Source organism: Puntigrus tetrazona, chromosome 14 (assembly GCF_018831695.1).
Source record: "Puntigrus tetrazona isolate hp1 chromosome 14, ASM1883169v1, whole genome shotgun sequence".
Classification (NCBI taxonomy): Eukaryota; Metazoa; Chordata; class Actinopteri; order Cypriniformes; family Cyprinidae; genus Puntigrus; species Puntigrus tetrazona.
The window spans coordinates 8,557,147-8,574,464 of NC_056712.1; the positions used below are offsets into that span (position 1 = coordinate 8,557,147).

Sequence of the window (17,318 nt, forward strand, 5' to 3'; positions counted from 1 at the left end):
TTTCCAGTTTTAGTAACAGTGTGGTTTATTTTGCTGTAATCTGCATGTGTTTGACCAGGTCAGATCTCAGGCAAAGAAAACATGAGAATTAATTCCTGAATCATGTAGTGAGAGATGCTTCGATCTGCCTAAGTATATTCAAACGACCATATCAATAATCCTTAGAAACTGTGTTAATATCCCTGTTTTTGGGAGCTACCATATAACCCCTGTAGTAATAAAACAGTGACAGGTTTTTCAAGATGTCACGTTATTTTTTAAACATTGGCCCAATATTCAATATACTATTTCACATTCATGCATGACAGAAATACATAACCAGTTCTAGTAAACACAAATGGCAGGTGACCTTTATGGAAAAAAAAAGTAGCCTATATAAATAAATAAAAATGCAGATGTGAGAGCCCGTGGTGTGTTCAGTTTCACCGAAAAGAAAAACATTTGGTGTCCATCGAGAGACATCGAGAGCAAACAAGATACGGTTTGTGGTTGTGGGTGAGCTATTGCTTTAATAACACATTTATCTTAAAATAAAATCACCAGTTTTCTGTTTAATGAAAAAAATAAACCAACAAACTGACATTAACAGGCTGCTCCCACACAAAAAAACACACTTAAATGGCACTTTAAATTGTAAGATGAGAATGGACAATTCACCCAAAAACAATGATTTTTCACACTTTTTGTTTGAACCTGTATGACATTCTTCCAAGGAACACAAGAGATATTTTATATAATTCATCTTACATAATGAAATTTCAGTCTGTTTGTCATTTAGGCATCACAAGAATCATGAAGAGGTGGGTTATAGCGCACTACTGTTTGATGAGACTCTTTCTGTCACTGTTGGAGCTCAACAATTTTTCTAAGTAAGAAAGTCTTCTGTTTAAAGCAACATGAAGGTAAGTAATTTGACTCCTTCAAAAGTCCACGTTAGAAAATGTAAAACCATCCCGAGCAAACAAAAACAAAGAATTAGCTAAAAATAATTTTTAAAAATGTTAATGTCCATATCAAACTTCACAGTTCGTTGGCATGATTTCTGACTTTACAAAATCATATTGAGTCCTTATCAAATTTGTTGAGTAAAAAATATTGTACAAGTTCCAGAGTCTCTGTTTCTGCAGCAACATGTTTCAAGATCTTCATATTAGTTCAGCGCAGTCAGATACGAGTCAGTTCATAATTACTGGCCTTTAAATAATTACGAAATTAGTATCTGTGAGTTTTAAAGAACTAAGTGGGTTTTTAGTTCAAACTCGTCTAAGTAAGAACAATCTTCAGTCAGAAGTGGTTTGCTCCTCCTGAGTCTCGGGGCACTTCAGACGTTTGAGCCTCTGTTACCTGATGTTGAGCAGGTCCTCTCTGAGCCAGCCGGGCAGAACCTGACCCGTCTTATAGAGCAGTTTAGAGAGCTTGATGTTAGCCTCTCTGTAGTACTTCCTCAAAAACACCTGAGACTGATGAAGAGAGATAGACTGTGATTGTAAATTAAATTAAACTCAACTAATAAATTGAAGGAGTGGAAAGAGTTACTTGTATGTCCATGTCTGCGTATCTCTGTCCTTTACTCTTCCCTAAACACTTGGTCTTTCCTCCGTCCAGCAGCTGACACCAGAAGCCTTTCTTGGGGTCAAACCTGCAAAAAGGTGTAGAAGAGAGAGGAAAACATCCTGTGTGATGCCGTGACTTGCAAAAATTCTGGATATTTATTATATTTATTACACATTCTGCATGTTGATAGAGGGCAGCTAATAACCTAAGTTTGCATGTGACAGAAAAAAGTGTCTTCTGCTCATCAAGGCTTTATTTGATAAAAAAAATATAATACAAAAAGATATTTTGTGAAATCGTATTACTATGTTTACCAAGTTAATATACTGTAAAATGTCATTTACTTCTTTTGATGTAAAGATGAATTTTTGAGCATCATTACTTTAGTCTTCAGTATAATATCAAATACTACCTTGTTGTTTTGATACGTATTACTACAAAAATTGATTTTAAACATTCATGCACTTTTGGCAGTGCTAAAGTTTTTAGTTAAGTTACTATATTCACAATATAACAGAAACGTCTCGGTTACTTGTGTAACCCTCTTTCCCTGAAGGAACGTCACAGGGACCGCCTGGGAACCCAACCACCTCTTAGCTGAAAAGGTCAATATGAACTGTCGAGTGGAAATTGCATGCCAAGCCACTCCCCCGTACATACATCTATATAAGATGGTGGCATGCAACCACTCATTCAGGTTTATGCTGAGGTGCCGAGAGCAACCCAACATCTAACATCACTGTTCCCTACTTCAGGGAACGATTGTTAGACAAGTAACCGAAACATTGTCAGTCAGACAGTCACTATGACTATACATCATTGACTGAGTTCATAGAGACCCTACGGAAAATGCCACAACCTGAACTGCTTTACGTAATTGAGGTACAATTGCTGACAGGCAAGCGTGTCAAGCCATCTGAAAGCTCAATACGTAACCATCCCAACGCCCTGCACGGCAGAACGGCGGGCCCACCAGGGGTGCCAAAGCAACCATTGGGGGCAAAGCACAATGACATAACAATCACGTGAAAATTTAAGTACGGTTAAACAGAAGCCGTGGAGTATAGAGACATGGATGCCAGGTCCAAAGAGGATGAAGACGTCCCCATTCGGGCACAGCTCAAACTACTTCAACTAGCTCCTGAGCCGTGAGGCAATGGAGAACCCAGTGTTCACATAGATAATGTAGAATATTACAAAGATATTGGGTATCGCTCAGCCCTCGGCTCTACATACATCTGCTAGAGAGGTGCAGTGCTCCGTGCCCAGGAGGAGGCAACACTCCAGGTGGAATGAGCCCTGACTCCTAGGGGCACAGCTCACCTTGGGACTGGTAGGCAAAGGTGATGGAATCCACAACCCAATGAGCCAACCTCTGTTTGAAGACAGCATTCCCCTTCTGCTGTCCCCCAAAGCAGACAAAAAGCTGCTCTGAGTTCCTAAAACTCTGGGTACGTTCCTGGGTACGCAAGGCGCAAACAGGACACAGCAGCACAAGGGTCGGGTCTGCCTCCTCCGTGGGCAGCACTTGCAAGCACCACCTGATCCCAAAAGAGAGTGGTGGAAACCTTGAGCACATAACCAGGTCATGGTCTCAAGGTAAAGTGACAATCAGCTGGAATGAACTCAAGACACGAATCGTTGACGAAAACGCGAGCAGGTCTCTCAACCGTTTAATGGAAGTGAGTGTGAACAGGAGCAAAGTTTTGACAGACGAAAAAGTCAGCTCAACTGAATCAAGCGGCTCAAAGTGATGAAAAGATGACCGGAAAGGTCTCAAGAAGAGCAGTCTTGGAGGATTTAATCTTCTTGCACCCCTGAGGAACCTGACAATCAAGTGATGCCTTCCCAAGGACACCTTGTCTACTGAATCATAGTGAGCTGCGATATCTGCACTGTATACTTTTTAGGTGAAGGGGACAGCCTCTACTCCAACTTATCCTGTAGGAAGGAAAGCACCACGCCAACCAAGTATCTCTGAAGGGTCCTCCATGGTCAACGTACCCCCTGACTCCCACACCATCATGGGTAGTGAGGAGTGAAGCGCTGATACATGTCAGTGCCTTTGTTTTGTCATAAGATACACACCAGTAAGGTTTTTAAGGCAGTTACTTAATTGTCGTAACTGAACTACGTACTGTATGACCTCAACTTGGCTTAGGCTAAGCCCCATTTATGAAACAGGACCTTAATATGACTTCAGGCTGATGCTCAAACTCACGCTAGAATTTTATGGTAATCGACTCGATTCTCCAAACCCAGAAATGTCTGGATCTTCTCCATGACGGATGCTGGCTCCGTTTTCAATGTCTGACCATCCACAACCAGAATCTGTGAGGATTTAATGAATGAAATGTGATAAATAACACTGCCGTATAAGAACATATGAGCATATATGCTGGCAAACGCACAGACCTGGTCGCGGTGGTAGTGCTGGAGCCAGCGGGAGAGGTGTGTGGCGTACCATCCTGGAGCCAGACAACGCTTTTGCAGGATCTGCAGCTTCACAGGTGCATTGTGGGATGCCGTGATGACATCATGGAAAGAATATTTCAGAGCCACAGGGTCAACATGTGCTCTCTGATGCTGAAGAGAAAAAATAAAATCAATCAATCAATCAATAAGATAAATGAGTAAGTAAATGTCAACATTTATACATTTGACCAGATGTGACTTGAAGGAAAAGAGAACATAATTTCAACTAAATAGTCAATATAGATTAAAATGTTTTATAGAAACACTAAAACGCATAAAAATATTTGAAAACAATCAAGACATGTATTAATAAATGTACTCAAGGAGGAACATTTAACGTTTTTATTGATATAGACCAATGCAACAAACATTAATAATACACACAAAATAATAGAAATAATCTTATGTACAACATACCACATTTACCAGAGAAATGCAAACAAAATACCAGGAGAGTCATAGAACAATAACTACATAATTTATGGCTTTTAAATAATAACATTTAAAAAACTAAAGCAACAAATTATTGAAAAACTTTCAATAATCGACATGACCTACTTTTATGAAAAAATTACTTTTAAATAAACAAATAAGTAAATACAATTTTACCATTTATCATTTCATTTTTTAATTATTTTTTAAAAAGAAAAATAATTAAAAGAACAATGAATTAATTACATTCTTAATCTCCATTGATGGTTTAAACTGTATTTATTTTCTTTTATAGACAAATAATTGCACAAATAAAACTACAAAGCATGTTTAGAGACATAGAGACATAGATAAAATACTATATAATCAGTACAATAATAATGTCACGATTTTTAGTCTATTAATGGTTAATAACATTACTGGTAGCACGCAAAAAAATAAATGACCACTACTAAAGAATGATTACTGTGGTAAAGCCTTGTTAATGTACATACATTTTTACAAAGGTTCTTTCTCCTCCACAAAATGTGTGTTTGCTTTAATGCTTATTTAATAAAGACAGTTAGTTAGTGAGCTACAAACGGTGCGGTATGTACCTGGTACCAGGCGTAGGCTCGGTCCACAGGGTCACTCAGGACCGTGATGATTCTGGCTTTGGGCAGCAGCGCTGAGGCTCGGACCGCAGCTGCATCTGAATCAAAATAACTGGCACTTTTCTCAAAATAATAATCCGAGCTGCTGTTGGACGGGAGGGGGAAATACTCCATGTACCTGCAGGAGAGATTGAGAAAACAGTGAGAAATAAATGCAAACGAGCAGCGCTGTAATTTTAGCAGCTCCTCTGACACGCACCAGTCAATGCCCCGGTGATAATTGTGACCGCTGAAGAACTGAATCTCCTCAAACGTCTCTTTATTGGGGTAGTTACTGCTGAGATCAGGATGCATCCCCAAAAACAGATAGAGAGCCGTCGTTCCTGAGAAAAACCATGACGGAAACAAACCACTCATTTTTTTATCTTGCTTACATTATAATACATACGTATATATATATATATATATATATATATATATATATATATATATATATATATATATATATATATATATATATATATTATATATATATATATATATATATATATATATATATGTGTATATATATATATATATATATATATATATATATATTATACACATATATATATATATATATATATATATATATATATTTATACACATATATATATATATATATATATTATTATTTTAGTACTTATGTTTTGTTATTGTTGTTATTTTCTTTTCTAAAATGAAAACAATTATCTTGCCAAATATCTTAAGATAAAATAAGTTTAAATAGCAATTTTGTTTTGTTTGTAGTTTTAATAAAAGGTTTTTAATGCTACATTTATAATGCATTTTATTTAATATTATTTTTATTACGCATTTAATAATAGTAACAAATGTGTCATCTAAATTAATCTATCAGTGATTTTATCTATTTTGTTTTAGATGAGATTAGTCATCATTAGTTTCTGAGCCCCAAAAAAAATAGCTAATAGTAATATTTTCATGATTTTATAATATTTTGTTCTAATTCATTACTAACCACTATATATTAACACTGCCCTAAGTGTTAATTTTAATGATTAATTGAATAGTTTTTTTTCTTCTCATTTGGTGTATGCTTCGACAGTGTTTTAAAAGACCACATGCCAATAAAGTATAAGGTAATCTGGTGGTGTGCAGTACTGCATGTGTCTGTCAGGTGGCACTGTTGCTCCTCACCTGTCTTCTGAGGGCCAATGAGCAGCAGTTTTGGGAACCGGTCACAGGTTTTCTCCTTGGACCAAATGTCTTTGTGTCTTTTATCCTCACAGGGGTCCTAAACACAAGATCACAGCGCTGACAGATTCCATCGAGACGGAGAGTCAGGAAATGCCGGACTTCACGCAAATCATAAGTGAGCGTCAGCCAATCACAGTGAAGTTACTAAAGGCTTTGCCGGATTCAGTGTTTTCAATCATACTGTGACACATTTCGCTCAGATTTCAAATGCAGATTTGTATTTTGTTCCTGTAAGTTGATCTCAGACCTGCCAGAGCGGCTCGGCGTCAGACGGGAACATCTGGAAGTATTTGTCGGCCAGCTGCAGCGGAGGGAGGGTCCGTAGTTTCAGGTGCGTCCAGGTGAGCAGGAAGTCGAGCAGACGTCTGAAGGTGAACAAACCCAGGCGGTCGTTCCCGTAGTTCGACAGGTGCGTCATGAAGATGCTGATCTGAGAAGCAAGCACATTCAGCTAATCAAAGCCATTTCACTTGAAATTCAATTCACGACTCTATTCATTTATCCATTCATTTTGAGGTAAGTGTTCAGAGAGTATATTTAATGTCATATAATGATTAATTGTTTAATACAATATTAATATTCAATGCAACATTTTATTTCAATATAAGCAGTTTTTATGTAGAATGGACAGTTACATATAATGACCAATTTTAAATATATAAATACATTTTATAATTATGAAATGGCATAAAATAATTATGAAAAAATACAACATAAATTAACCATTAAATTACTTTTTTGATGAAATAATAAATCATGTATTATTTCATAATTATTGCATATAAAATAATTATTTGACAATTCATTAATTACATTGATAAACGTTTTTCTTACGAATGTTTCACAGGTCATTTGTCTTGTCTGGATAAACATTCATTCATTATTCACTCTTTGGTGAAAATACAAATATGAAATATGTACAAATTTGGTCTATATCAATAATATTATTACACACTACTTTTCCTTGAGTTCACTTATTAAAAAGATCTGCTATTTTTCAAATCTTGATTCTGTTGAACAGCGTGTTTATAATAAGAAAGCCTGAAACTGTTATTTTATTCTTACTATTTCATAATTATTTCAGTTATATACTTATTTTTGATGTTTTAGATAATATCATAATAAGAATAAATATAATAAATATATTACATATAAATATTACATACAAATACAATATTATTTTTATAACAGCATAATGATTTGTTATTTTTTAGTTAATTTCTAAGTATGAATTAATAGTTTCACAATTATTATATATTATTTATAGATCAACAAATTCTTATTAAGAGGCATACTTGTATTTAAAATTTTTTATAAAAGTGGGTGAAAAAAAAACATCAGTTTGATATGTTTCTCCGACTGAAAATAACACATAACATTTTTTTTTATTATTAAGATGTTTACAGTACTTCACCAAAAGGCAGAACATGGTGAACCTATATCTATAGCTACATATTTCCCAGTCCTGCTGACAGTACGATCATAAGCACAGCGTAAGTTGATGTATAGAGTATGTAAAGAGGGACTGACAGGATTGAGCAGGACAGTGAGGAACAGCTCCCCTCCGTCAATGATCCGCTCCAGCTCCTGCGGCCCGCCGGGGTACTCCTTATGAAAGATGGTGTGTGTGAACAGACCGCACGTCTGCCTGGGCAAAACCTGAGCAAAACACACACATAATCAATTCTCCCTGCACACTGACACACACACACACACACACACTTGTCAGGGACTCCAGGACAGCGCCTTGTCTCTCTGGAAATAAATAGATGTGAGCTTATGTAATATTCATAACATCTCACACTGAATTCAGGAACTCAAACTCGTTAAGAGAATCGATGAAAGAGAGAGACACATATTGCTCCTGAAATAAAAGGACAAATCAAACAGGGAACGAGACGGAGGGACAGGGTTTGTATTGTTAACTGTTGAGAGTTGAACAGCTTTGTTACGGGCCGAGTCTCTTTTCTTACACTTTCTCAAAAGCAGCCTTTTCAGTGTCTTGCAAATGAGAGGGAACCGACTGAAAGTCAAACATTTCCATCTGAGCGTTGCATGGGATCTGAGCTATGAATGAATTACAAAAATTAAATAATGCATGAAAAATATTTCAGCTGCTGCGATTACTGCGATGCAGCTGTCTCTTATTCCAATAAAATGCATTGCTTTAAGCAGTGTGTTTGTAGAATGACGGGTTATGAACAGAGAGGAAATTCATTATTTTAATTTAAATTGTTTTTTAATTGTAAAAATATTTCAAGAATTATTATAAAGTAATTACAAAACTAAATATTTAATATTACATCATAATAATATCATTATATATATATTTTTTATATTATGAAATTGACAATTATAAAAGATATTTCATAATTATGTAATAATTATTTAATAATTCACTATTTTATGATTACAAATGTATAAAATCACTGATGGGCACTGGAAAACTATGTTTTTTGTAATATTTTATAACTATATAGTTTTTCCATATTTAATTATTTTAGTAATCATTATTATTTTATAATTCTTTTATGGAAATCTACTACTTATGCAAGTTATTTCATTATTAATATATATATTTCATATTGTATTATAAAATATAAAATACATGCAATAATGTTTCATAAAAAGTTTTTTATTATTATTATTATTATTATTTTTACAATATACAAAATAATTATTTAAACTGATGAGCAGTTGAAAACCATATTTTTTCTTGAAAGTTTTTCAAGGTCATTTGTCCTGTGTGCATAAAGGATGAATATTTATGTATTAATTACTTATTCAACGGTGGTGAACAAGCAGAATATAAACACTTCTGCTCTTTTGCCTCTTCTGACTGATTTAAGAGATCAGACTGTCATCGGGGACAACATGTGACTGTTTTTGTGAGTCTGTGAAAAAACAGATTACTTTACCGTATCATTTTAAAAGCTATTAAATCGCACACACTCACTCTGATGCCACGGTGGATGAATCCGCGTCTGAACCGAGCGGGTTTGAGGTGTGGGTACTCCTCGGTGCTGGTCACTCTGATGTCCCACACACGCTTCCAGGCCTCGTACAGCTGGATGTGGACAGGATACACGCCGGAGTGATGAGGAGCCACTGCATAACCCAGCTGAGTCGGGATGGAGTGATCCTGCAGGACAAACACTGATGAAACATCACTCCAGACCTGTGTGTGTGCGTGCGAGAGTGAGTGTGTATATGAGTGTTTGTCTGTCACACACACACACACAGATGCACAGACACTCACTCACTCACTCTCACACAAACACACACACTTTCACTCACTGTCTTACACACACAAACACACAGATGCACAGAGTGAGTGTGTGTGTGTGTGTGTGTGTGTGTGTGTGTGTGTGTGTGTATGAGAGAGTGAGTGTGCAAATGAGTGTGTGTCTGTGCATCTGTGTGTGTGTGTGTGTGGCAACCTGGTATTTATCACATTATGAGGACCTAATGCATAGGAAAGCACCAGCATAAGAACACCAAGAAATAGACATTGTGTAGACATTTTTAGGTCCCCATGAGGAAACAAGCTTATAAAACAAAGAGGATTCGATTTGTGGAAAATCTAAAAGTGCTAGTAGTTTCCTGTAAGGGGTAGGTATAGGTGTAGGGTTGGTGCAGGACAATAACTCATATGGTCTGTACAGTATAAAAACCATTACGCCCATAAAATATGGAAACCCAACATGTGTGTGAATGAGATTGTATGTGTGTGTTTGTGTGCGTGCATGAGTGAGGGTGTGTGTGCGTGTGTGTGCGCGCGAGTGTGCGTCTCACCTCAGCGAAGCGGCGGTTCAGCATCATCTGCTCTGCTAACACACTCTGGTTATGGAAGCGGTGCGGCTGCATGTGACTCCACATGTGAGGAAACCACCAGAACTCATCAACGTACGACAGCAGCAGATCATCACCCCGATCCTCCTCATCAGTACCTGACACAGTGATTCACACACACACACACACACACACACACACAAAACATTTAAAAGCTGTCTGATTTTCAATAGATCTAAATGAAATGATTTACAAAGAAATATACACAGTTCTATATAAATATATAAATACTCCTATGTGTATATGAAAGAATTTTCCGGAGTATTTTCAAATGGAATTACAAATTGCATTTTCAGTTCCTTTTTTAGTACATGGACACATAAATTGTGACATAATCCAAATGCAAATCTTGCATTACCACTTTCGCGAACGTGCAGTGATTGACACATTTCATATGAAAAAGGTGCATTTGCAAAGGCATTTCCCATGTCTTACGAGTCATGAGCCTGATATATTTAAATCGAAATATTAATTGCCACGTTTGTGAGTCGTGCATGTAACCTGCCAAAACTCAAATGGAATTGCAAGTCCTTGTGCGTTTGATTTTTCCAGTGTCTACATCAACGCTGCCAATCAAAGTGAGGGGCGGGACAATGCTGGGGGCGGGGGTTGGATGGGGTGTTTGTACTGGGAGGTGACGTCACTGCGACGGTGCAGAACGCTTTGATCAATGGATGCATTTGATAAAGACTCAGATAATACAGCTGCTAATCAGTTTGTGCCCGTGTGAGACGAAGAGACAACCTTTTTGGCACAATCCATATTTCTATGTCTTTGTCTTTTTACACCAAACGATACCAGCGATATCAACAGGAGCAACGGTACACACGTGTATCTATACAGTGTTAGTTCTAAATTATTATAACACTAGTATTCTGACCAGCTAAAATATTGGTTTTAAGTCAATTATGTCTGTCTTTTGCTAGAGAGCGAGAGAGAGAGAGAGAGAGAGAGAGAGAATGTTGAAGTATTAATTTGGGATATTAGTAAAATAAATATTTATTAGTGTATTTATTTAAAATAAAGAATAAAATAAAGACACTCAAGAAAAGCTGATCTTGTGTTTTTCACTCACCTGCATGGAAGAACTTCCCTGAGAAGCCCAGGTTAAAAGTGAAATCTGGAATCGACTTCCGCAGCTCATTCTGAGTTTCAACCAGCGCCTGTGAAGATACACACACACACGATTCATGATACTCGCACGTCTGAACATAATTCATGAACACATGGAATGATGATTTCCATATGAAGACGTCTGGAAGAGCCTGTGAAGGAATGTTTGTTGCATTTCTCTCACTTCTGATGATAAACTACAGCAAACACACACACAGTAGAATCCATCATTTCATCAGATGTGTCTGACATCTCATCTCTCAGTCTGAAGTCTTTATTTTTTTCCTGTGGTTAGTGTTTATCACCAGATGCTTGTTTACATGATTCAGATAACTCTGTGTATTTGCTGTGAGTTTCATCATACTCATCTAAACGCATCAAACGCGCTCACAACTACAAACAGCATGTTTATGTGGCAAGTGAATAACTTTTCTTTCCTAAAGTGAACGAACACACACACACACACACACACACACACAGAGAGATTAGTGCCACTATATTATGGAGGACTTTGTATAGACTTCCATTGATTTTAAATCAAGTTAAAAACACGTCTGTATTTTTAACTAGTGAGAACCACAAAAATGTCTACACTAGTGGGTATTATTTCAAAATTTATGTGAGGATATTTGGCCACTATAAGTACAGTTAAACAAGTATACACACAAACACACACACACACACACACACACACACACAACCCTAAGCTTCAGATGGAGTTTTACAGCAGTTTCTGCTTTAATCTGAACAGACTTTTTCTCACATTCAATGATGGCATGACATGAAAAAATTTAATATACATTGATCATTAATAAGTTGAATGGACTGCTTTTACAGACTTTAATGATGATTTTATACAGATTTTTGGATTATAATCTCAAAAAACTGGCCATAAAGATGTACAAGTCACATTTCACCTAAAAAATAAATGCATGTAAAGGAAAATTTCTGTTTAGAGCAAAGAAAATGAAGCATTTTAAAGAATTGTTCTTGCATTGAGCGATTATTTTCATGGTAATTCCATCACTAATATGCATTAGCCTGGCACCAATAAATAAATAAATAAATAAATAAATAATGCTTTATTGATTATTTTATAATTTACATAATTGTATATTTTAATGTAACAAATTATTCAAATTCAAATTTAAATTCAAATTTAATTCAAATATCCTGCATGCCACGTGACCATTGAGCGACGTCTGAGAACTGTGAACATGCAAATTCTTATTATTTTAAAACATTAAGATATCAGGGATTTCAAAAAATGTTCAAATCAAAAGATTTTCAGCTGACAATAATCTGGGACAACAAACTGAAAAAGACTAAAGACTTTCAGTGACTCCAATTACTGTAATAATGAGTATAAAACACCTGGAAGAATCAATGAGCTTGTCATCAAATGGCCCTAAAAACAAGCTCAATTATCTTTATACATCAGATCATTTCTATATTTTCTCCCGATTGATCTGGTGTATTTTCATGGCATTTATATTTTTTTCTGTTGCATGAAATAAAAACCTTCACATTTTTTTATAAATATATAAAAGTGGCAAAACCCCCAAAACAATTGACGCATCTCTTTAACGCACCTTCACATCTGACACCTTCATCCTGGTCCCTTCCTTTCCCACAAATATATCATCGATGTCCACCAGTATGAAGCGCTCGAGGGACAGAGACAGTCTCTTAGCGGTGAGGAAGGACAGAGCGTCCACAAACACCAGCTTGTGAAGCCAGAAGGAGAGGTTGTGTCCGAACAGAACCCTCTGGATGCCGTCGTGAAGGCCAAGATCCTGAACCACGGACGTGTGCATGAGTCCAGCGCTCTCGGCCGAGCGGGTTTTAGCCAGCAGAACCGGCTCGTAGGTGGAGTGATTGGACTGGAAGACGGTCCAGTCGTCCCCGGGGAGAGGACCACTAAACACCTGACACATACAGAGAAAAACAAACGCTTTGTTTCGAGAATAAAGGTTCTACAGAAGCCATGAATCACATTATAAAAATATATCTAAAGTTTAAAAAATGTAGATTTTTTTTCTCAGATTTGTTTTCCCTCCAAAATAAACTTTTCTTTGATCTCTAAATTGTTCTTATTTACCCCGATCCAAAAACTATTTTCTTTTTTAAGCAAAGACACAAAAAAAAAAAAAAAAAAAAAAGCAACGTTTTTTTATGAAGAAATAAAAAAGTCTACAAAAGAGCAAAACGTTTAAAGAGAAAAAAAAAAGTGTTTCACAAAAGAATTCAGATTCGGAAGAGAGAGAAACTTTTTTGAAGAGAAAAAAAAACGTTTTTGAAGAGAGGGAAAAGTTTTGAAAAGAGAAATATTTAGGAAAAAATATATATATGAAAAGTTAAGTTTTGAGGAGGAAAAAACTATTGAAAAAAAAAAAAACATTTTGAAGAGAGAAAAGGGTTTATGAAAATAATATTTTTAAAAGGGGAAATTTTAACTAAGCAAATTGAAGAGAGAAAAATGTGGGGAAAACAGTTTTTTAAAAAGTGGAAGTTACATGTGGCCAAATATAGTGACCCAGAGCAGTTTTTGAGAATGTTTATGCAGAACAAAAAATGTTTTTGAAGACATAAATAGCAAATATAACATTTACATAATAAAAGATAATAAAAACTATAAATGTAAATAAATATGAATAAATAATATAAATACACATATACATAAAAATGCATCATATACAAAATAAAACATATATAAATACATAAGTAAATAAATACAAACAAACAAATTAATACCTGCATATATATATATATATATATATATATATATATATATATATATATATATATATATATATATATATATATATATATATATCTGCTTTGATTTTAAATGTATGTTGGAAGTGTGTGTACACATCTAAAACAAAGTTGAAAAAAGTGTAAGTGACGTGTGGCCAAATACAGCGACCCAGAGCGGTTATAAGAACGTTCATGCAGAACGAAAAATGTTTTTGGAGAGGCAAAAAAAAATCCTGTGAGAGTTAGAAGACATTTTAGGACTCAGCTGACCTGTGGTGCTCGTGTGACGTGCAGCAGAGGGGATTTAGGGTTGACCGTACAGTCCTTCAGACCCAGGTTGGAGCGCAGGAACAACGGGAATCCTTTCAGCTGCGCGCTCAGCAGACTGTTCTCATTGGCCTGATGGGACGAACAGGAAGTGACATCACACAATCTGACGCGCATGCTGCACTCCAGCCAGTTTGACCACTTACCGTGAAGTCTAAAGTAAAATATCAGCACTCTCAAGAAAGAACGTCTTTTTCTGGTTGGTCTCTGCTCTTCGATACATACATCTTTCTCAATCGATGTGCAGGCTGTATCTTATTGTATCAAAGCACCAATGAAACTATGAGCGTTCAATGTCATGGGCAGTTAAGTTACCAAAAAGACGATTAAAGCTGTGAATGCATGTATTATGTTATGAGTCGCATTTAAGGATCATGTCTCTAAAACTGTTAAAATTAACACTGTAAAATGATCAAATTGATAGCTGTAGAATTGCTATAGTCAATGGTTAAATATAAGGGGGAAAAATTATAAATTAAATTATTGCAATAGTAAAAACTTTAAAATTAGGTGGGATTAATTTTAGAAAAAAATGTTCATTTGTTACTTTTTTAACCGACTGACAGCACTATATACATAAACACATACATCTATGCAAATAAATAAATAGCAAATAACTTATACATATAAAAGGCAAATATAACATTTACTTAATAAAGATAAAAAACTATAAATGTAAATAATATAAATATAAAAATGAATCATACAAAATAAAAAATATTAAAAAGTGTAAGTTAATCTATACAAACCAAATAATTAATATAAACCTACATATATATCTAAAGGGGTCAAAATGCAAAAAAAAAGCTTTACAAGCAGTTTGATTATAAATGTGTATTTGATTATAATGTTAATTAAATGTGTCCATTTTTTTTTATTTAAATCCCTATTTTAATATCCACTTTCTCAAATCAGCCAGTTCTGAGATTCCTGTCAGAATGACGTAGTTCTGCACAGGCCCCTCCCACGATAGCTGATTGACAAGGCCTTCGTAACTTAGACCCGCCCTGAGTGATACTGTCATAAGGCCAACATTGTGTCTGTGTCTCTGATTTAGCGATTTAGGTGTTCAGTTGTAGGATGTAATAATAAACATAGCTTTTTTTGAAGTTTACAGTCTGCTCCTCACCCCACGGAAGAGAGGGGCGGGGTCAGCAGAGCTCATTAGCATTTAAAGCAACATGAACTACAACTGCTTGACAACAACAGAGCTGATTCTGACAGGCTAAAGGCAGAGGTTTATACACTACTGAGAAAGACCCTAAAGAGTCATATCAACTCGTGAAAATAGGTGTTTTACATGTCTTAGATGTCTTATATTTGCCTGTCTGCTTTCTTGAACGTCAATATAATCTCCAGCTCAAGGTAGTCAAGAAGTTTTGAGACTTCTTATGGCATTCTTACTTTCCGGAAGTACTCAGGAAGTTGGTAACTCAGACTGAAGAAGTGATATAGTCACTCACCTTAAAGAAGCCGATCATTCCCACTCCAAACTCGATACAGTATCTGTCCAACAGCTCTCTGTTCCAGGCGTCCATGTTCACATACTTCAAGATGTTTTCGTAAACAATAAGCACAAAGCGGCCCCGCTTTCCGTCCATTAATGTGGGCATGTCTCCTTTTCCGGGAGAGATTTCCGTCCGGTAGCGAAACCTCGCCGACTCCAGGATGGCCACGATCTCCTGTCCGAGCTGAGAATACGGACTCTCCACGAACACCAGCACGACCGGATCCGTCCGAGAGCCGTCGGACCACGGCATCCCGCCCGCTCCGGACAGGAATGGGAGGGGCCGGTTTGGGGTCACGTAGAGGTCATCGGCGGCGCGTCCCGCTGCGAGCGACGGCTCCAGCTCTCGTTTGACGACAAACAGGAAGTAGGAAGAGAGGAAGACACTGAGGGCGCACAGGAGGAAGAGGAAGATGAAGCTGGTCTCTAGCGGCACCTGGCGAACGAGACGGCGCAGGCGGAGCGCGCCGAGCATCACACACACACAAATACAAACACACAGCCCAAGGAAGGAAAACCGATAGATAAAGTTCAGTCTACATGATTGAGATGTGAAAGGAGCGCAACAGAATTGTGTCTGTGCTTCTATGTGACCATCGCTGAGCTGAAGAGAGGGGGCTGGGCTCAGAATTGGAGTGGAAGTCTCGCCTGTCAGTCATCAAACTGGCTCCGCCCTATCCACTTTTGATTGGTCACGAACCGCTGCTGTGATTGACACACAGTCATTGCTGTAGTATCCCACTGGACACCTACACACCTGAAAGACATGAATATGAAAGTTAGAAAAGAGTTTTTAAGGGAAAGAATCAAAAACCTGAGAGTTGTATTATTATTATGTATTTATTTATTTTACTTTACATCAATAACTATTTTGTTATTGAAATATTTTTCAATGTAAAGTAAAATTTGGTTAATTTTTAATTTTAATAATAATAGTAATAATAATAATGATAATAATAATAATATAAAATTGAAAAAGTAATCTGTTTTATTCCATTTTCATTCTGTTTCATTTGATTTAATATTAATAAAATAATTGTAAAATATTTTTACAGTGAAAAAATGTATTATAATTATATTAAATACTTGTTTTTACAGTGAATATTACAACTGTAATATCTTAAATAACTTTAAATATATTAATTGATTATTAATAATAATTGCATACTTGTATATGAAATATATTTATAAATATAATTTAAACAACAATATTAATAATAATAATAATGATGTTTTAAATTGTTTAAAAACATTTTTGAACTTAAATAAATATAAATTACAATTTAGGTTTGCATGATAATATTATTTATTACACTTTACCCTTGAATAATTAATTGTGATTGGTCAATTACAGTATGACAAAAATATTAATGACATGCTTTGGTTTTATAATAACAAATTGATTATCAATAACAGTCAGACTGGGAAAAAGAAAAAAAACAGATGAA

General features: G+C 35.8%; 1 protein-coding gene across 1 annotated transcript in view; it reads right to left on the bottom strand.

Moving 5' to 3' along the window:
• ndst1a (N-deacetylase/N-sulfotransferase (heparan glucosaminyl) 1a) overlaps positions 1–17,318 on the bottom strand; it is a 31,287-nt gene continuing 13,969 nt past the window's right edge. Inside the window, exons 2-16 of the mRNA XM_043257875.1 lie at positions 15,827–16,627; positions 14,307–14,435; positions 12,869–13,204; positions 11,239–11,326; positions 10,107–10,261; positions 9,268–9,453; positions 7,842–7,970; positions 6,559–6,741; positions 6,252–6,348; positions 5,314–5,437; positions 5,058–5,232; positions 3,970–4,140; positions 3,776–3,885; positions 1,537–1,639; positions 1–1,460 (exon numbers count right to left, since the gene is read on the bottom strand). Of these exons, the coding sequence (XP_043113810.1) occupies positions 1,341–1,460; positions 1,537–1,639; positions 3,776–3,885; positions 3,970–4,140; positions 5,058–5,232; positions 5,314–5,437; positions 6,252–6,348; positions 6,559–6,741; positions 7,842–7,970; positions 9,268–9,453; positions 10,107–10,261; positions 11,239–11,326; positions 12,869–13,204; positions 14,307–14,435; positions 15,827–16,345 (2,625 nt within the window). The 5' untranslated portion in view covers positions 16,346–16,627 and the 3' untranslated portion in view covers positions 1–1,340. The remainder of the gene's footprint in view (positions 1,461–1,536; positions 1,640–3,775; positions 3,886–3,969; positions 4,141–5,057; positions 5,233–5,313; positions 5,438–6,251; positions 6,349–6,558; positions 6,742–7,841; positions 7,971–9,267; positions 9,454–10,106; positions 10,262–11,238; positions 11,327–12,868; positions 13,205–14,306; positions 14,436–15,826; positions 16,628–17,318) is intronic.